Genomic DNA, 22,089 nt, shown 5'->3' on the forward strand with positions numbered 1-22,089 from the left:
CCAAACTCAGTCAGCATGAAGTAAAGACATTGAGGATGGTAAATTGCGGACAGATTTTTGATATCTCGAACGGTTTGGCCGTGGGGAGGAAACGAATTTATGGCGAGAAAAGATAAAAACGAAGCGTTATAACTTCTGCATACATTGACTGATCTTGATGAAACTTCAGCAGTGTGTTCGTGGTAAGAGGCCGATCGCATGTATGTAACTATTGTGAGCCAAAGTTATAGCGCCACCAACTGGCAGCAGGAAGTGTGTCACTTTCTAAATGCTTTTGACAAAAGTGTGTGTGTGTGTGTGTGTGTGGGGGGGGGGGGGGTTATGGTAATTGTATGTACAGTCAGAAAAATTGTATGTACAGTCACAAAAATCAGTACGCATATTGGTCTCATCGAGTCGGACAATTTTCTAATTTACAGTCATTAGCTCTGAGCATCAGGAAGTCAGATATTTTGGTTTGAATGTTGATTTCTTTGCAAAATCAGCCTCTGAATTTTTACCCACTCCTCTTAAGTGGTTTATTTTATTCCCACCAAACTTTTCCAACATGATGAAAATACATTAAATATGCTAAATTGTAAACAGATAATAAATATCTCAAACAGTTTTGCTATGGCGAGGGATTAATGTCAAAAATGGAAACACTAAAAGCCTCATATCTTCTAAAAATTCTATATAAAATTATACAAATATTAGAACTAAACCCATTTTTTCTTTTTTTTTCTTCAATTTAATATTTAAGTTTAAAAACATCCAGAATGTTTTTTTTAGTCCAAAAATAAATAATGTCATTCATAGTGCTATACTGCCCTCTTGTGAATCTATATATGTGTTTTTTTTATTGTATTAACCATTCACTGGTCTTCAGTAAATAAGGACTTTTTTTTAATAAAACTTCCATTTGTCAGATATTCTATTGTGGTATTGAAGTTGGTATTGAGAATTGTGAAATTTTGATATTTTTGTTCTCATGCACTGCTTCTTGAAGCTGAACAGCCAATCAGATCGACTGGGTTCCATGATTAGGGACCGACTAGTGCACCACAAACTCTAGGCAGACAGAGATCAGGCTTCAGCAGTGAAGAGGGTCACCAGCCGCCATGATCTGCTCTAACACCAGGAGTCTTCACTGCAGACGGCAGGACGGTGAACCCCTGAGGGCCGTTCACAACAAGAACTATAACTACATTAGATTCCACACCAATGCATAAGATTCTGTCTCTTATAAGTGACAATATGTGTCATATTTTGCTTTAAAGACTTGAGTTCTTGAGTTTATACAGCTGATGAATGATAAAAACATTGACAGACAATCAGAATACAACATTAATGCTGGATTCTGATCATTCATCAGCTGAAAAAAAAAAATGCAATGCAATGATATTGTTCATCTGTGTCATTATTGTAGTTGTGGACTTCCCTATTCACCAATTAAAATGATTATTCAAAATTCAGCATTGTTATCTTTGGTATAGCCCTTCACAATGAGTTTTGGTAAAAACAGCATAAAAAAAACAAAACACCAACAGTGAACTAGATTGTAAATTTTAATAAAACAAAATCAGACAGTTTTCAATTAATTAAATGAAGAAAAGGAAACCTTGATTTTTCAGATAATAGTTAGCACTTTCTAAGCCACAGGACGCAGCGGCCGTCGTTCCGCTGCCGAGAGAGAGGCCTTTCCCAGCCACGGCACAGAGGATCATGGTTTATAAAAAGATTGACATGCAGCACACTAAATTAAATCAATTAATTATTCTCATGCCATTGGTACGTATATAAAATATTGAAGCTATGATTCACTCTGTTGAAGATGGGTAAGTTAAAACTAATGCAATAACTTGGACCTGGATCCCATCATTACCATTAGAAAACTATCCCGGAAAACTGGACTCTTAAAGAGCTGGGAGGGGAAGAAAAAAACAAAAACAAAAAAATTCAGACGGCACTTAAAACTAGTCTTGGGACTTGGATCTGGAGCGGGAGCGGGAGCGGGAGCGGGAGCGGGATTTGGAGCGCGAGCCAGACTTTGAGCGGGAGCGTGAATGCCTGTCTGGAGACTTCCCAGCCTGAGGTGTTGGAGAGCGGGAAGCAGACTTGGACTTGGGACGCCCCCCATCGCCATTCTCCACAGGAGAAGCAGATCTGCTCCGGGACTTCTTGCTGACCGACTTCTCCTGGGACCGCCCGCGATCCGACTTCACTTTAGAAGTGCTCTTAGACCGGGACTTGCGCTCATCTGAGCGGGAGCGAGACTTGCGACTGGTTGATCGACTGCGGGATTTGTGTGTGCGGGAGCGAGAACGAGATTTACGGTTGCGCGAGCGAGACTTGCTCGACGGAGACTTGGAGCGAGACTTGTGTCCTGACTTGGAACGGGACCTGGAGCGGGAGCGGCGTCGGCGAGAGCGAGACCTACAAAAGACAATCAGAAGCTGAAGGGAAAGGAAAAACAAACAACTACTCACATTTAAATCAATTTCTTTATTTATTCCTACCTTGAGCGAGATCTTGAGTTGCTCCGAGAACGGCTGCTACGCCGACTCCTACTACGAGAACGACGCCGGCTACGAGACCTGGGGGAAAAAGAAAAGAATAGTTTGTTAACACGCTCCTATCCCAGCATTATATGCAGAGTCAACTGTAAGTGTAAATACTGCGGCTCTTATCTTAGCAGCATTCAGTATGAGGCAGGACTGTTTGTCCAGTGAATATAAGATGGGAGAGAAAAAAGCCATTAAAAAAGGAAGTCGTCGTATGTGTATATTAGACGAGTGTGTTAAAGTGAGAGCGGCCTGATATACAGTACCTGCTGCTGTCTATGCTGTTAATGTGAATCAAACAACAGAAGAGAAACAGATGATCACCCGCTGCTCTTGACCTTGAATGTACTTGAAAGCTCTGGCGACGAGTTAAACGTGTGCAGCTCAATCAGGGGAGGAGCTATGCTAATAGGGTCGTGGGGGCGGGGCCTGCTCTACTGTGACATCACAACACATGCATTCCTGAATGTCTCATTTAGAGACACTTTCTGATTTATGGAGAACATTACAAATGGAGTGAATGGATTTGTCATAATAGGGTGGTTGTGTATAGCCTAGAGATCTAGACGCACCCTAGCGGCAGCAAAATGTATTTTGCAGCCAGGGTAGTCTAGCAACTCTCCGTTGACTTTCGGAGCTGTAAAAAGCTAAATTGGGTCAGGCCAATCACATCGTGTATAGAGTAGGCGGGGCGGGCTTAACATAATGACGACAGAGTTATGACGGTTCCCTGCTACTTGAAAACAAAGAAGAGTTGCTGCTTCTGGCGAACAGTCTTTCGAATCGGCTTTGGCCGCGACTCTGGAGGACTTGGAGTTAAGCTTTTCTTTGAGAAAAGAGCAAAGAACGGCACTGAAGTCATTCTTAAAAAAGGAAGATGTGTTCGTAGTTTTGCCGGCCAGATTCAAAAGTTGAATCTATCAACTAAGGTTAGCTCCGCTGTTGGGAAAATGCACTGGTTGGTTGAAGCGCTGTCCTATTGCGTGCAGAGGGAATTTGAAAGACAGCCGTTTATCCCGCCCCTCGGATTGAGCCGTGTCTAACATCTTGATGTAGGTCTGGCTTGCCAGGCTAGGTTGTGTACGCACTGCGGATACAATTATGTCCAACAACTGAACTTTGCATAATAGGTTAACTTTAAAGTAATAACCAGCAATAAATTATGGCCCAAGCTAGAACCTTGTGGTACACCAGAGGTGAAAAGTGCCCAGTAGGTGTGTCACAATATATCGCAATACAAAAATGCAACAATATTTATCGTGGAGAGTGACAGTATGTATTGTGTATAGTTCACCCAAAATTAATGAGAAAAAAAAATTAGAGTTTTAGTGTCAGTACTACATTACACTACTGTATATAAATGTTGAAAATAATGTATAATAATGCAATGGGGGAATATTTGTGGGTCCTGATGATGTCACATGTTACCAGTAAAAAGTGGCCTACATTATTTTTAATATATCTAGTCATCGACAGAGTTCAAGCATATTCATCTAGAATAATTCTGTATTGTCAGCTTCAGAATCATGAATATTGTTATTCTGGTGTCTCTATTGTCCTGAGCTTTGGGTTTCCAGCACCAAGTCTAAGCCTGTTCATTTACAGCCACAATTTTTTTTATTTTAATCAACAGTAAATTTTTTGTTAAACTTTTATCATATGTCTTAGAGTATCGCAATAATATGGTATCGTGAGTTCAGTATCATGATGATGTATTGGACCGTGACATGAGGGTATCGTTTCACTCCTAGTGCCCAGCAAGATTTCTCAATCCTAGCAAAGCTTTAAAGTGTCTTGAATATTAAAAATCAAATAATTGGAGGTTAAACTTGAGCACTCACCGAGAGCGGCTCCCGGAGTATGAGCGCCGACGCCGCGGCTTGTCTTCAACCAGACGAATCTTCCTGCCGTTGATGTCCGTTCCATCCAGCTTGTCCAGCGCTCTCTGCATGTCCGAGATGGAGCGAAACTCAATGACTCCCTCGTTGGCGCGCTCCTTGTGTGCGTCTGCATAGGTCACCTCACCCGCCTGGCGCATGAAGTCCTGCGAAGGGAACACAACCTTCACCTCTGTGCACAACATAGCTTGTGACGGCAAAAGTACATACTTGACTAATGAAAATACCCGACATAGATTTTTCAAAGGATAATGTATATTTATAATGCAATGCCAATCGACATAGCCATGACCACAGTACAGAATACTATAAAATAAATTAATTTCTGCCTCATTCTGTAATATGATGCCACATCAGTGCACAGAAGAAGTTATTTCAAACCGGTTGCCATTAAGTGTAATTAATCCCTTTATATGCAATGGTGTGAGAATCGAAAAAATGCAAACAGGAATGCGGTCAGCAATAATGCGTGTACATCACCGGCGTTACCTTAAGGTCTTGCCAACTGCAGCGACTGGAGAGATTCTCCACAATGAGCCGGTGCTCGGTGCGAACAGGAGGACCATACTTGTCCCTACCGGTGCGACTTCTGCTGCTGTAACCACCTTCAGGAGAAAAGGGAAGGGGACATCCTTTTATGACAGAGAAATCAAGGAAAGATGGACGCCACTGAATTAACATTAGAACCTATGAGGATACAAGTCATATTTGCCCTCTGTTGCTTATTGCCAACCTGTTCAGACTCAAGAGCAGTTTGTTGCCTCCCAGAAAAGGCTTTACTATTTGGATAAGAGAGAAGCTGATAAGACTGACAACAAGACAATCGTTCCCAGGTCGTTCAGGGCAAAAATTATATTTTGATAGGCAGCATGATACATTTAAATGTCTAATATTTAGGCTCACAAATCCTCGCATGAACATCTTGCCCGTACAATGTCTCCATTTCAGGTATTTCTATTACATTTTGGCTAGAGGCTTTCCATATGGACAACATAGCAATAACTAGTGGCATTCCTCACCATCACCCCTGGTCTATTGGCAAAAGGCTGCTGTCATCTTGGCTTCCGGTTAGGTCAGCCAAAGCATCAAGGGGCAAAGGTCACACACACATTGTAAGGTGAAGAGGCCAAGGCCAAACCGGTCAGGTAGTCATCTTAGCCACAACGACACTTGGACTCAGCCTCAGCCCCCACTGGACTCTTTCAAATTGAAACATCAAGGACTTTGTTATTGTGGAAATCAAATTGGAAATCAAATTAAACTTTAACATGGACGTTGATGGTTACTTTCCACTGGGCTAGAACACAAGCTTAAAAGGCAAGAAGAAAGAATAAATGGTATATGGGGGGAAACACCATTGTATAAAGCAGTGCTTCTCAAGCCTGTCCCACAGCACATTTTGGATGTGTCCCTAATCGAACACACCTGACTCCAATCAGCAGCTCATTCGTAGAGACTGCAAGACTTGAACTGGGTGTGTACGATGAGGGAGGCATGCAACATGTGCAGTGGGGGGGGATTGAAGATGAGGCTTGAGAAGCACTGGTGTAAAACACCCTCTAACAAAATAAAGTGTAACATGTTTCATATAACAAGTATCTGAACTAGGGGTGTAACGATACCCTCATGTCACGATTCTGAACTCATGATACGTTATTATTGCAATACTAAATTTGGTATTACATTGGGTGTGTAAATGAATAGGCTTGGACTTGGTGCCTATTTTAGACGAATATGCTTGCACTCTTTCACTGGCTAGATATATTTAAAATAATGTAGGTCCCTTTTACTGGTAACAAGATATTTGGCTTCATCAGGACCCACAAATATTCCCCCATTGCATTATTATACATTATATACAGTAGTGTAATGTAGTACTGACACTAAAACTCCGGAAACTTGAATTTTTTCCTCACACAGTATTTTTTTATTTTGGGTGAACTATACACAATACATACCGTCACTCTCCACGATACATATTGTTGCATTTTCGTATTGCGATATATTGTGACACGGTATATTGTTACACCCCTAATTTGAATAATTCAATCAAAGTACAGTCTTTGAGAGAGTACTGGCAATGACTTGCCCTGATGTGAAGACATTTCATTAGCATTACATCAACATAATAATAATGAGAACATATGGAATCAAGAAAGCTGTGTGAAGCTGGTTTGGATTTCTTCACTGAAAGTTAGGGCTGGGTGGTATATCGAGTTTGAACAATATTTCAATATATTTTTTATAAACGATAAAGGATGAGGTTTATATTGATATACAGAGTGAGCTGCTGCTGAAAGTGAATCATCAAATCTGTCCTGAAGGTTTCAAAACAACTTGTAATATATAGTTAACGTGTGTATAGTTTAACACTGCTTGCCCTGTCAGACGCTCTCACAGATACTTGCGGCTTTTAATATGTTTAAGATGTAGTTTTACAAATCATGCAAGGTCATGCAAATATTTCCATTTAGCTGTCAGGAGAGGACAAGCGAGTCGCCACTATCCATCACAGACCTCAGTGAGTGAGCGCCGCCAAACAGGCGATAGGAGATGAGCGCCATGATTATGACGAGGGATGTCAAGATGCCAAAAATAGTAGTCGATACCACCAAAAGCACACGATACTCGATACCACGGTAAAACAAAAAAAAGGGAAAAAAACTAACACTTAAACATTAACTTTACGAGGGGCATTTTTATACTCGTTTTAAAAAATAAAATAAAATAATATCACAAAAATGTTTGCATTGTTAGCATGAGGCTCCTCCATCAGCCTGAAGGGGGTTATTCTGAGATAACAACCGGCTGGATGTACATTATACCGCTTATTACACTGCTACTTGCCACATAAGTAAATAATTAGACATGACATATTGATCTTTAGAGTTTAAATATTTTATTAGGTCTTTAAACGCAAAGTTCCCGTGGAGAGAGCAGTTGCAGCGCGGCGAGTTAAAACTAGACGGACATTTAAGGGATACGGTATACAGTCATAACACTTATTACACAGCATTTCACCACAATTATAGTGATAAGATATAATTTTAAACTGTTTTAAAATCATACCGTTTTGTATCTCATAATCAAACAATGTACAAAACAATAGTCACAAAATGGCCGCCGCTGCGTTTGTAAGAAACAAGAGAGAGCGAGTCCACGATACTGGGTGGCATAATTAAATAACTGTACACAAAATATTGTTCATATTTCATCACCAAACGCAAAACTTCCAAGAAGAAAAAAAACTTTCCTAGCGAGTGTATAGTATAGCACTGCTGACTTCAGTGACCCGGATGAGCCTGCGTTTTCTGTTTTGAGCGGTTGATATCTGGGAATAACACACCGCTGGATGGCGCCATCGACCAATCAGAATCAAGTATTCCACAGAGCCGTGTAATAATTACCAGTTAATAGGGCTGGGTAAAAAAATATCGATTTCTCGATTTTAATCGATTCTCATTTTTATGAAACAATATCGATTCTTAAATCCCAAGAATCGATTAGTCATCCTGTTTTCAGTTGATGAATTAATGGATCATTGTTGCGCACATCCCATCCAATAAATCGCAATAATCTTTGTGCTTTGTTATTATTGATATGAAACAAAGTCTCAGATTTCAAATTACGTCCATTTTCTTACGAAATTCAAAAACATAATTACCGTTTTGGCGCTGTGGCGTGAGATCGCTCCGACGCAGCTCAGCTCAAGAGAAGCAACAGAAGCAACTCTTCCGCCTTAATACCAGTTACAGCGCGAAATAAACATGAATGAGCATCTGAAAGTGTGTTAAAAGATAGAGTACAACTTATCGAAGTCCGTATCATGTCTCATGGAATCGCTCAATCAGTGTTTCAACCATGCAAAGACGTTAGTAAACAATGTCATGTAACGTCACATTTACCTCAGAAAAAACATATCCAGTGACCATAAACTCGTAAGTCAGCTAGAAAAGTTAACTCTAGAGAGGACTGAGGAGCATTTGGTTAAATATATGCACCATATTATATATTATTATAATTTTTAATGTTCTTCAATATTTAATGCATGTTTGAATAAATCTGGAAAGTTTTTTTATGACAGCCATCATTTAAAATGTTATAGAATTTCATATAACATTATTATAAAAATAAATAAAAGTGTATTTTAAGTGTCTCAGTTAATTTTTACCTTCAATATTATAGTAGGCTAATGAAGCCTATAGGCTACAACTGACTCCCATAGTTTACAGCATTAAGAGATTTGTTTTCCTTGAGAAAATTTGCAATGTATTGTACCTGATATCCAAAATAATCGATATTGAATCGAATCGAATCGTAATCGAATCGAATTGCAAGCTTGTGAATCGAAATCGAATCGAATTGTGAAATTTGTGTCAATACCCAGCCCTACCAGTTAACATTTAGTCTATGCTTTGTTTTTATTTAGTTTAATTTTTAATTTAGTGATTCTAATTTCTGCTTTAAAACACTTTTTATTGTAATGTTACAATAGAATGTAACGTGATTTTAGCCCTTTTTTTGCGCATAGCATAGCATAGATAGTAGGGGTGCACCGATCCGATATTAGGATCGGATATCGGCCGCGATACTGATAAAATAGCTGGATCGGGGATCGGAAAAAATAACAGATCCACGGGCCGATCCAGGTTTTTTTTTTTTTTTTTTTCGTCGCAGCAGAACCTACGTCATTCGTCAGCTTCACGCGTGTCGCATGCTAGAAGCAACATGGAGCGAGCCAGAGGCCGTTTCTCAATACCAAGTACGCAAACTTCGGACTTGCGTCCTCCTTGGTAGTTCAGACTTGCCAAGTTCGACTCAGGAGAACGAACTCCCGAGGACGAGAGGACGCGAGTCCGGTTGTTCTGCAAATGGAACAGCAGCGTTCTTGATCGCGTCACTCAGCTCGCTCTGGCTACTCCGGTAATCTCTTTATGTATATTTTAGCCGAAAATAAAACGAAGTATGTTATACAACACCACTCTGCCTCTTTTCATTTAAAAAAAAAAAACTTAAACATATTAATGGCCACATAAATGTGGTTCAGGCAAACGCGTACATTGATTATCTTTACTGCATATTAACAACACGAAATATAAAACACAACCCTGCTTTTTGTTTTCATTTTTAAAAATATGAAACATAATGATCATTAAAACTGACATTTAAATTTGCCATTGATTAAGTGAGCATTCACAGGTCATGTTTGTGATGGACATTACAATGTTTGTTTATTATTATTTGTATGTGTGATCAAGTTGTTGTTCGACCAACTTTTTATTTTTTTATTCTCAGGTTCAGCTGCTATGTTGCATTTTAAATTCCTGTTGCAGGACTTTGCACTTTATATTTTTACATGTTTACAATTTTTGGAAACACAGTTTTTTTGTTTCCACCGCTACATTTTATTTTGATTTTTTTTACATTTATTTAAAGAAGTTTGATTATATTCTATTTTCGATTTGAATGCACAATTGTTTTTTAAATAAATAAGAATACAACACATTACATACATCTGTTATTTTGTCTTAGTTATGTTTAGTTAGTAAAGTCTGGTGCCTTTAGTCTCTTCAAGGAAGGTATAAGGTGGAAGGTATACAGTTTATTATTAATTCAACTATAGTATCGGATCGGTATCTGGTATCGACAGATACACAAAGCCCAGGCATCGGTATCGGTATCGGGACTGAAAAAGTCGGATCGGTGCACCCCTAATAGATAGTTGCATTCACTATATATGTTTTCATAGCCTTCAATGTGAACATTGTTTGTAGGGCAACATTGGGCAAGATGTGAAATAACGTGAAAGATATGATTTTTTTGGCCATATCGCCCAGCCCTACTAAAAAAACGTAAAGAAAGGAGGGGAAAGAAAACATTAGCTTAATAATAGCAGTTGATATTGACAGCATGATGTTTGATATAAATGCAAACACAGAAATTAATAATTGCTTGTTAAATTAACCGCAAGGAAAAAAAATTACATGCAAGTAGTATAAATCTGGGTAGCAAGTTTTCTGATATATTCTTGCTTAATGCTTACACTTAAAATCCTCTTAGAAGCATCTGGTTTCCAGAAATGTAAAACCAAGTACTCTCTGCAATAAGACACAACATAACTGATGTTATTGTACTTACTGCTGCGTCCTTCTCCTCTACCTCCTCCTCCTCCACCACTGCCGCCACCGCCACCATAATAACCCCCGCCGCCGCCGCCGCCTCCGCCTCCTCCTCCTCCGCCTCCGTAGCTGTCGCGGTCTCGGCGAGGACCTCTGGCGTGCTCCACCATGACCCGCTCTCCACACAGCTCTTTACCGTTCAGCTCATAGACGGCATCATCTGCATCACGGGTGTCTTCAAACTCTACAAAGCCATACCTATGAAGACAGACCTGATTAGGCCCAAGGCTAACAAGCAATGCAGGTTACAGTGGTTAAACCCAAGACTTCTCACACTGTGCTCAACTAGGGCTGTCACTTTTGTGAAAAAATTCTATTCGATTTTTGAGACATAAGTGTTCACTGATTCGATTGTAAAATCGATTTTCCATGTCTAAAGACGTTTCCATTTTAAACACCAAATATGGGCAAATCCACGGACAACTAACAGGCATTAGGACGAACGTAAAGAGGGCGCTCGAGACGCGCACAAGTCAGCAATATTCCTGATGATTTATTGGCATGGGGTTTCGTGCACAATAACAAACAGGAGTGCAACATTCTCAAAAAACAATAAGCAGAGTGGACTGCCATAACATCACTCTGTATGCATGAGACTGTCTGTATACCGGCAGAATTTACATTTTTGTAGTAAAAAGAGACACAGAAGTATAATTTGCTGTTATGTGTGTTTGCCAGAGCCTGCAGTTGCTGTGTGACGCGCGTTCGCTGCAGGCGTATCGTGACGAGCTGGACGCGCTCCGAGAGAAGGCCGTTAAAATCGATTCCCTATTTTAGTTTTCGAAACTTGTGTTGGTTGGTCCGATCGATTGTGCAATTGATTTTCGAACGCAAAGTGACATCCCTATGCTCAACCCAGAGTTATCATTGTTCTAAACTCCGCTTTAAACCCAGGGGAAAAGGAAAGTCTCACAATTGTAATTTAGGAGCTGGTTTTTACCCGGGCTCATGAATAGCAACACATTTGTGCTGATAACCCCGGATTGCGGTGCCAAACGTGCAACACTGTGAAAGACTGTACAGTGTTAGAACATTACGACTAGATATTTAGCAGTCGACAGGTGACAGCTAATCAAGAGCCTCATTCACAGAAACGCAGCGGTTCAGGGGAAAATGTAAAATGGTGACAATATGTGCGGCAATTGGAGTGAAGAGGAGACCATTTCATTCTTACCTTTATAGTCTGAAAAGCCTGTTTAGTATAAACTTTATAGTATAACCTAGTGTAACCTAGTTTTGTTTTGAAATTTTTAAAATGTAACGATACCAGCATTTCCCTCTAGCATTTTGAGCGCTGTTGAACGGATTCTTAAATCACCTCTGATTGGCTATTGTACTATGTTGCCAAAAGTATTGGGACACCCCTTAAAATCAAGCACCTAGGCATGCAGACTGCTTCTAGAGACATGTGAAAGAATGGGTCTCAGGAGCTCAGTGAATTTAAGCCTGGTACTGTGATAGGTTGCCACCTAGTCCATTCTAGGCTTGTTGCGATAGTCGGTGTTACCGGTGATACACGGTGTTTAACCCACCTACCGGTCATAGCACTTGACCACCGGCACCGTCCCCATCGTGTTGAAGTTTTAGCCTATAGTAATAAAGCACTTAATTCAGTTAGTGACTACGTGCCTTCGTAATTTAGCGTAAGCGGAACGAGCGCCGCAGTAAAGCAACAGGTGTCCGATTTCATTTATCATTTGAGGAGAGTGAGGCGAGCTAACTGGCAAAGAATGGCGGAAGATCTGGTTTCAAAGAGAAATGCAAACGTGAGTTTAATATTTTTATATTAGTTTTTTTTGCACTTAAGTGTCCAGTGATTATTCGGGTAGGCTACCTTATTTAACAAAGTTTTTGATGTTCGTTCGTTTCATATTCGATCGTTGTGCGGTGTTTTTTTTTTTTTGCTGAAAAAGGCAGGCACTTTATTTAACGAATAGTGATTTTTTTTATATAATTTCTTGTTTGATACTTGCACGATGTGTGCAGTGGTTCGTTTTGTTAATAAAAACACGTTAAAGGTGTTTCATAAGTGCTTTTGTTTAGTTTTTACATGGTGTTAAGTTATTATTCATTTTGCAATAAAGATGTGTGTAATACAAGCGAGTGTCTTATTGTTTTGTGTATTTTTATTAAGAATAAAATAAATTAACCCATGATTAATTCAAACAAATGCTACTGAATTGCCGCTAATTAAAGTGAAAGTAAATTGAGACGTGTGCACGTCCGCATTTTCGGCCACCCGAAATCCCCGACACGCAACCACGGTGACACCGGGATTACCGGTTCTTTTACACGTCGATTAACCGGTGGAAAAAATCCGTCACCGCAACATCCCTAGTCCATTCATGAAATTTCCTCAGTAATTAAGTATTCCACGGTCAACAGTTAGTGGTATTATATAGGGCTGTATTCTCCCAGTCGATTAGTCGATTATTTGGTCGATACGTTCTGGCTCGACCAAAATTCTGATTGGTCGATTTTTTGCCGCGTTCATTTCATTACTTTTGTCGCGTTCATTTACCGGTAATCAGTTTTGCCGTGTTCATTTAATCAGTTTTGACACGTTCATTTCATCAGGTGGAAAGCACTAATTGCTAATGGGGGTGTTTTCAGAGCACCCCTGTTTCACAGGTAACAGTCTGTCTTCAGAACACCCCCCTTGTTTTCACTTCTTTTGGATTAGCCCAACTCACCGGAGAAGACGGACAGATTGAAGAAAGTAGGCTACTAGAAGGTTTGCTGAATATTACTTGATCTGGTTTGTTTAATAAATATTTTTTTATTAAAGTGGACGTGCCTTTTGTGTTTAAGTTAATAGTCTATTCGAGTCTCAGCCGCGAAGCTGAGCTCCTATGTTCAGCCCATAGACTGTAAAAAATAGGTTCAGCCTCACTCTGCAAGCTGCACAGAGCGGCTGAAATAGTGTCTGTCAGTTATTATAATACATATGACAGAAACAATTGTCTAAATTGTTACATATTCCTCAAAAGTTCTTGTCATGATATCACTAGTTGACAACATAGTACTATTTTCGGAAATCATAGGCTATGATATTGCGCAGGTGCACGTGATGCAACGCTGTCAGAGCCGACAGACTCGTGTGTCAGACTCATTTCAGTGCAAATTAATTACGTCAAAAACGATTTAATACTGCAAATAGCCAACTAGTTTTTTATGTTTATTTATAATTCATTTAGGCGGACAACAAGGCTACCAAGTACTGCAAACAGTGCGCAGCTAATTAATTTAAAGTTTTTTTCCTAACGTCATTTTTAGCCGATTTTAGTCGATTTTTAGTCGAAAACTTAAGATTTTCTTTGGTTGAGTACAGCCCTAGTATTATAACAGTGGAAGCAATTGGGAACAACAGCAACTCAGCCACAAAGTGGTAGTCCAGGGTTCAATAGAAATCAATAGCTACAGACCTTCAAACTTTGTGTGGCCTTCAGATTAGCTCAAGAACAGTTTGTAGAGCTTCATGGAGTGGGTTTCCATGGCCGAGCAGCTGCAGCCTAGCCTTACATCAAGAGCGATGTAAAGCGTGGGATGCAGTGGTGTAAAGCACTGGACTTTAGAGCAGTGATACATGTTCTCAATCTCTGGAGTGACAAATCACGCTTTTCTGTCTAGTAATCCAATGGACGAGTCTTGGTGCACAAAGCAAGGTCCATAAAGACATGGATGAGCGAGTTTGGTGTGGAGGAACTTGACTGGCCTGCACCTCAACCTGATAGAACAGCTTTGGGATGAATTAGATCAGAGACTGTGAGCCAGGCCTTCTCGTCCAACATCAGTGCCTGGCCTCACAAATACACTTCTAGAAGAATGGCCAAAAATTCCCATAAACACGCTCCTAAACCTTGTGGAAACCCTTCCCAGAAGAGTTGAAGCTGTTATAGCTGCAAATGGTGGGCCAACTCAATTTTAAACCCTACGGATTAGGAATGGGATGTCATTAAAGTTCATGTGCATGTAAAGGCAGACATCCCAAAACTTTTGGCAATATAGTGTACATGTCTGGGATTGGCCATTGCGTTCACGTGCTCAACATATTTCTCTGATTGGCCATTGCGTTCAAACACACAACATACAGTGTGTGCAGAATTATTAGGCACATTGATTTTCTGATCATATTTTTTTTCCAGGCACATTTGACCAATTCCAAACCACATTAATCTTAACTACTATTAAATTTTGTATATTTAATTAGTGATATATAATACAGCACACGCTGAATTAAAGTGACAGCGCATGGCTCGTGGTCAACACGGATTGACATGAAAATATAGTAATCTCACCAAAAATGCATTTGATAAAATTATACTGCTATTTCAGTCATTTTCTTTTTAACTTTTAAGCCCGGGGGAATTAAAGCAAGGAAAACTAGACAGTGCCTCAATGCGACATAATGGATCTAGCCTACTCGTCTGTTCGCGGAGGTGGAAAACAAGTTCTTTGTGACCCAAAATATTTCTTGTAAAAAAGATTTAAATGCAAAGGAAAAGGTATGAGAGAGCTGTGTTTGTCAATTGTATGTTTTAATTTAAAATGTTTGAGATGTTAAAGGATTAGTTCACCTCAAAATGAAAATTTCCTGACAATTTACTCACCCCAATGCCATCCAAGATGTTCATGTCTTTCTTTCTTCAGTGGAAAAGAAATTAAGTTTGAGGAAAACATTTCAGGATTTTTCTCCACACAATGGACTTCAGTGGCAACCAAGATGTTGAAGTCCAAATCAATGCAGTTTCAAAGGGCTCTGCACGATCCCAGCTGAGGAATAGGGTCTTATCTAGCGAAACGATCGGTCATTTCCTAAAAATAAAATAAAAATGTATATACTAAATGTATATTCAATCACAATTGTTCGTCTTGTGCTGGTCTGCGACGCGTCACGCATTGCATCATCACGTTGGAAAGGTATATAATTTTTTTTTTTTAGGAAATGACCAACCGTTTCACTAGATAAGACCCTATTCCTCAGCTGGGATCGTGCAGAGCCCCTTGAAACTGCATTGATTTGGACTTAAACATCTTGGTTGCCATTGAAGTCCATTCTGTGTAGAAAAATCCTGAAATGTTTTCCCTCAAAAAACTTAATTTCTTTTCCACTGAGGAAAGAAAGATATGGATATCTTGGATGGCATTGGGGTGAGTAAATTATCAGGACATTTTCATTTTGAGGTGAACTAATCCTTTAACATAAGGCCTAGCCTATGTGTTTAAATGTTTTGCCACTTGCTTGAGCAACTTAACATAAATCCATATAGAAGTAATGCATTGAATACGTTTTTTTAAGTGTATCGAGTTTAAACGTGAATATGTCTGTGAAAGAGTGTAGACCTATAACTACTGTGTACAGATAGAATCGCAATGTTGAAACTTTTTGTGTATTATTTTATAAAAGATGCTGATAATAAAAATAGTGATTTGAAATAATAATAAAAAAAACCGGGGGTCTTTTTTTAGTTAAGTTAAATTTAAGTTAAATCTCTTTTTTGACTTTAAAAGAAAAGAAAACGTGCCTAGTAATAATTATGCACACCTGAATACAAGGCGTTTTTCATTTCCAGCCTCCATGAACAATTAAATATCACTTATAAATGATTAAAATACAAAATGAATAGTAGTTAAGATTAATGTGGTTTGGAACTGGTAAAATGTGCCTAGAAATAAAATATCATCAGAAAATCAATGTACCTAATAATTCTGCACACACTGTACATGTCTGTGATTGTGTTCACGTGCTCAACATACATGTCTGTGATTGGCCATTGTGTTCACACGCTCAACATAGATGTCTCTGATTGGCCATTGTGTTCACACGCTCAACGTGTATGTCTGTGATTGGCCATTGTGTTCACACGCTCAACATGTATGTCTGTGATTGGCCACTGTGTTCACACGCTCAACATGTATGTCTGTGATTGGCCATTGTGTTCACGTGCTCAACATAGATGTCTGTGATTGGCCATTGTGTTCACATGCTCAACATAGATGTTTCTGATTGGCCATTGTGTTCACGTGCTCAATATAGATGTCTCTGATTGGCCATTGTGTTCACGTGCTCAACATAGATGTCTCTGATTGGCCATTGCGTTCACGCAGTGTTCATCCAATCATCACACCGCAAATATGCAGACAAGGACATTAACCCAGGGTTTAGGAATGCATTGTGTGAAACGCCAGCTAATGAATACCAAGGATTAATTGTTAACTCTGGGTTAATTACGAGCAGTGTGAAGCATGAAGCAGGATTGTTAACCCAGGGTTTACAATGACCCAGGGTTAACCATTTCAAGTGTGAAAAGCCATTCTGAATGCTGTTGAACCCAATGGAAAGACTATAAGCCTAGTCGCAGGCTAAAATACATGTTTGAGCAGTTTTAACAAAGCAGCTTGCACTGGCATATCTTAAAATATGTCAGTGCCATTGTTTTGTCTCAAGATGCACAGCAGTTAGGCTATGTTTTTAAAGGCACGTTTATAAAAGCTACTTAAAAGTCCTAATTGAACTAAGGCCTAGGCTAATCCTGACTTAATCTAGGCCTAAGCCGTATTTGTGAAACCAGGCCATAAATTAATTAAATTAATACTGATTGCAAAAATCTACTTTATTGCACAATCAATGTGTTTGACTGTAATTACAACCAAAAAAAAAAGGTAAAAAAAAAAAAAAAGGTTGATGTTGGCTTGAGAAAGCCTGGCTAGAAAGTTTGAAGTAATTTAAAAAGTTTGAAATTAAGGGTTCCAGATCAAAGTAGTTTTTATAAGTTACAAGTGTAAGGCCATGTAGTCTATCAGACAGACTTAGCAGGTTTTCTGGGTGGTTGTTAGGATGTTATCAATTAGCTAGCATGTCCAAAACTAGTTGGTAGGCATTGCTAGAAAGATGGACAGCCAGAAAAGCGCTATATGAGAAAATACAAAATAGTCACCAAAAAACACCCGGAAGAAGATTAAGTCAAATAACAATATACTGGCTCTCTCAAGAAACAAAACGTGTGTGTGTGTGTGTGTTTGTGAGAGAGAATTTTACACGCGGTGATAATGAGACACACAAACACAGCGGACCGTTCATTGACTGCATCTCTGGCGCTCATTTCACTTCTGATTCTAGGCCGAGAAAATGGAGGCGCTTGAAGCGTGTAAACGTGGCGAGACAATCAGCCGAATACTTCTGCGACAAAACATGCACAGCCAAAGCGAATATCGGTCTGTTTATTTGCAGTCACTGATAATGCGATATCGTTTACTCAACGACTGCAAATAAACAAACTCATATTGGTTACATCAACTGGCTCTTCAGTTTAGTTCTCCTGTTATATGTAACAACTCAATGTTTAGACCTTGAACTTAATATTAACCTAATAGTTGCAGCTGGAAACCAACCGTATAATTTGAAATATGGATTTATTTAATATCAGTGCACGCTGGATCTACCGTTACCTCCCTCGTGTCGCGTGCAGATGAATGAACTCACCCGTTTTTCAGATCCACCTCCAGGAGCTTCCCATAGCCACCGAAAAACCTCTGGATATCTTTTTCGCGGACATGATAACTCAACCTTCCGATATAAACTCGAGGCATGTTGATTTTGTTTGAGCTCAGCAACCGTAACACCGATTACCTCTAAAAAATGAAAACAGCCACGACAGACCTTTGTCGTGATGTAAACCGGAAGCTCTTCGACCTGAAGCGCACCTTCTAAAATAAGAGTGTTTTCAACTTAAAAGTCCTAAAAGGCGTCTTTTTCCTGAGGCACGAAGTCAAATCAAAAGTTATTATATAGTATCCGGTGATGAACCGCTAATATTTTCTTCACATTTAAAAGAAGTATTCTGTACCAAGTTCAGGACAGACTGATATATGCGATAGAACGATTGAATATATATATATATATATATATATATATATATATATATATATATATATATATATATATATATATATATATATATATATATATATATATATATATATATATATGTGTGTGTGTGTGTGTATTTAATAACACTAATAAAATAAAAACGTATATTGAGCTAAAAAACAAACAAACAACAACCTCTAAACATAATTAACATCAATGGAATATGTGTGTGTGTGTGTGTGTGTGTGTGTGTATTTTTTAAATAACACTAATAAAATAAAAATGTATATTGAGCTAAAAAACAAACAAACAAAGAAACAACAACCTCTAAACATAATTAACATTAATGGAACTCTTCTGTCAAGTTGGGTTTTTAAGGAATGACTCCCTTAACCCATGGGTGCTGTTCCCAAAAAGCCCACCAAGGTAATATTAGCCTATGACATCATATACAAAAACATTTTGTGCACAAAAACAAGTTCATTGTGCACATGCTTTTAATTAATACACTTTACACAGTCACATTATTTTCATTGTGTGAAAAAAACAGAGGAACGATAAGGACTTAATAAATCTCACAACGGATTTTTGTTTTCCGAACATTCTGTTTTGGTTATGGAAATGTTAAAATATTCAGTTTTATTCATGTTAAAGGAACATTTAAAAAAAAACAAAAGGTAACTATGATGATCCTGAAACATTCTTAAAAACAAAAGAATGTCCGGCACACTATCAATACTTTCAAAAGTATCAAAATTGGTTTATTTGCCGCAACATTTCGGTCCAATGACCTTCATCAGGCATAGACAACAAACTATTCAAAGCACAAACATATATAATATCAACTCATTGCGAAGATTCATCAATTATCACAATCAGTGACTTAATGCATCATATAGTGTCCTCACCATCATCATATAAAAGGGGTTCATCGGGAATACAAAGGAAACTTAATTTTTATTAACATAAAAAAATTCTAGGAACATTCCAAGAACATAAAATGTCCAGTTTCTTTAATGTCAATAGAATGTAATTTAAAGGTTAGTATAATGTTCCTGAAACATCACAGCAGAATCACTGACACAGTGCCGGCCCGAGCCTTTTGGGGGCCCTAAGCAGAATTTGATTAGGGGGCCCCCTCCCACCATGCGGAGTCCCCTGTGCTTGACGATTATTGACACAATGTCACTCTATAATGTTACATTATAAATTAATACAATGAGGTTATGTATTAATACAAAATAAATACTTAATAAAAAATAGATATACTTAAAAATGTTTTAACTTCTTCTTTACTCTTTTACTAACTCTTTGAAACTTCTGAAAACAAATTGTCACAAAACATATAAAAAATAATAATTTGCAAAATATCCTCCAACATTTTTGCAACACTTTGCAGTTTGAATGATGTCTTGTATGAACATGACGGAGTATGTTTTTATGTTTCCACTGTTCGATCGCGTCCGCGCCTCACACACACACACACACACACACACACACACACACACACACACACACACACACACACAGACACACAACATACCATTGCAATGATATCGCAGCCTGTTCGTTATAGCCGTAATAAAATATAATAAAAAAATAGTCAACCTAACATATACAAATTACACTGCTCTGTTTAAATAGTTAGTAGTAGCCTAATTCGTACCATTCAGCGCTGCGGAGCCTAAGCACCCCCCACTGTGATGTTTCCAAGCACATTTTTGCGCATGTGAAGAGAATAATTTTTCCCCTCGATTGAATTTCAAGCACAATTATTTTTTTCTTCGATATTGGAACGTGGGTGAAGTACAAATAAGCCTATAATAAAGAACAGTTTGCCATCCAAATCCATCGCGAATGTTGAAACATTTTGATTCTAATGAGAGAGATACGTGAGCCCAACGCCGCTTTCACTTTCGCTTTCAATTAATTCGTTTTGGCTTGTTTTTAGTTATTTTTTATCCTTGTTCTGTTCTGAATATCATTAAACTTAAAGGATAAATCATTGATCAAATCAAATTTTTGTGACATGGCTTATCATTACCGTGACTTTGCGCACGAATTGTCTGTGCACGCGAGGTTATGCGCATGACTCAAACACTGGCAGTCACAGCACCAGTTGTAGGCAGTACTGAAATCAGAATTTTCTTGTCTTGAATTATTAATCCATTCATTCATTTATGTCTTTTGTTTAAGTTAATTAATAAGTAAAAAAAAAAAAAAAAAAAAAAACTCGCTTGGGGGGCCCCCTGGTGGCGAGGGGGCCCCAAGCAGCCGCTTAGTTCGCTTATGCCTCGGGCCGGCCCTGCACTGACATTGTTGTAATCAAAAGTTGATTAAGAGGTTTAATTGTTGATTATGTTTTGTTTGAGGTCACCACAACGGTGATCAGTGTTTGCTTTAGTTGGGCTCTTGACCCTTAATTTTCTTGGTTTATTTCTCTTTCAGCAATTGCAGGTGTTTTCAGAAAATGATTCTGCATTGATGAAGAAAGAGATGGATGAAGAGGCAGCTCCACATGTCTGTTTGATCGCAGTCAAATGATGGCATTAATGTGGTTTAAAAAACTGCTTTTTCTGTACTTTCATGACTGACTTCAAAAAGTCGAAGCATTAATGAAGGAAAAAGTAGTAAACAAATTCAGCCTTTGACACAACCTCTTTATTAGTTGAGACACACAGACATCAACACTCATCAAACAAACCTCATCAATGGTGACAATCAAAAAATATTCAAGTATAAATAGTAAAAGAATTAAGCTGCATAATTTATTTGTGCCGCAATGCATGCTGGGAGCCATGAAGCAGTTTTGTATGCTGGCATGAAGCATGTCACCATTGTTGAATTTTACATGCCGATTGTTGATGTATGTGAGTGTAATTTAAAAACTGAAAAACTGTAATTAAAAAATTCCTGCTCACGTTTTCATTTTTTCATTTTCACAATAGTATTACATGGTCAGTAGCACATTAAACAAAACCAGTATTTAAGTGAATTAATAACAAAACCCTCTTTTGATCAGTGATTAGCCTTCAGATGGGTTCTGGCACCGGCTGCCCCGTGTCATGCCTGGTACAATCCTGCCAAAGCCATGCTCTAAATTTTAATATCTCCTGCTCACTTTACAGCTTAAAATCCCCCCCAAATTGTTCTAGAATGCTGAACACATTTACAATTTAATATTGATTCAGTTTATATCGAGGTCTGTTTTAAATGAATATTTTGGTGGGACACTGAACCACCTGCCCTTACAGACGAGCTACGGGCTAATATACAGACTGATTAATGAAGCTTAGACGTATCGTTAACGCATTTACACAACACATAATGTTATTATATTTTAATTATATTGAAAATAGCTATATAAAATGTTATAAAAATATATAAAATATATAAAAAATGTAATTATAATTTATATATGAAACTATAACCATCATTAGCTTGTGGCAAGTAACTGCCTTAAAGGGAAATATTGACTGATTGATTCAACCGATTCGTTCAAAACTGCAGATTCATTTAGGAACAAGACTGTCTTAATGAATGGGTCCCTGAATCACTGACTCACCCGATTCCTTTAAAAATGCTGAAAGTTCTTCTTG

The 22,089-nt window shown here is 38.5% G+C and overlaps 1 protein-coding gene across 1 annotated transcript; it reads right to left on the minus strand.

Moving 5' to 3' along the window:
- Window positions 1-1,524: 1,524 nt before the first annotated feature.
- Window positions 1,525-18,317, minus strand: srsf6a (serine and arginine rich splicing factor 6a). Its single transcript, XM_081386732.1, has 6 exons — window positions 18,104-18,317; window positions 10,580-10,818; window positions 4,931-5,046; window positions 4,385-4,587; window positions 2,499-2,576; window positions 1,525-2,415 (listed from the first exon to the last, which is right to left on the minus strand). The coding sequence occupies exons 1-6, from the start codon at window positions 18,208-18,210 to the stop codon at window positions 1,956-1,958; spliced, it is 1,203 nt and encodes a 400-aa protein (XP_081242858.1). The 5' UTR covers window positions 18,211-18,317; the 3' UTR covers window positions 1,525-1,955.
- Window positions 18,318-22,089: the final 3,772 nt, after the last annotated feature.

This window comes from Scardinius erythrophthalmus, assembly GCF_964197995.2.
Source record: "Scardinius erythrophthalmus genome assembly, chromosome: 15".
In the NCBI taxonomy this organism is placed as follows: domain Eukaryota; kingdom Metazoa; phylum Chordata; class Actinopteri; order Cypriniformes; family Leuciscidae; genus Scardinius; species Scardinius erythrophthalmus.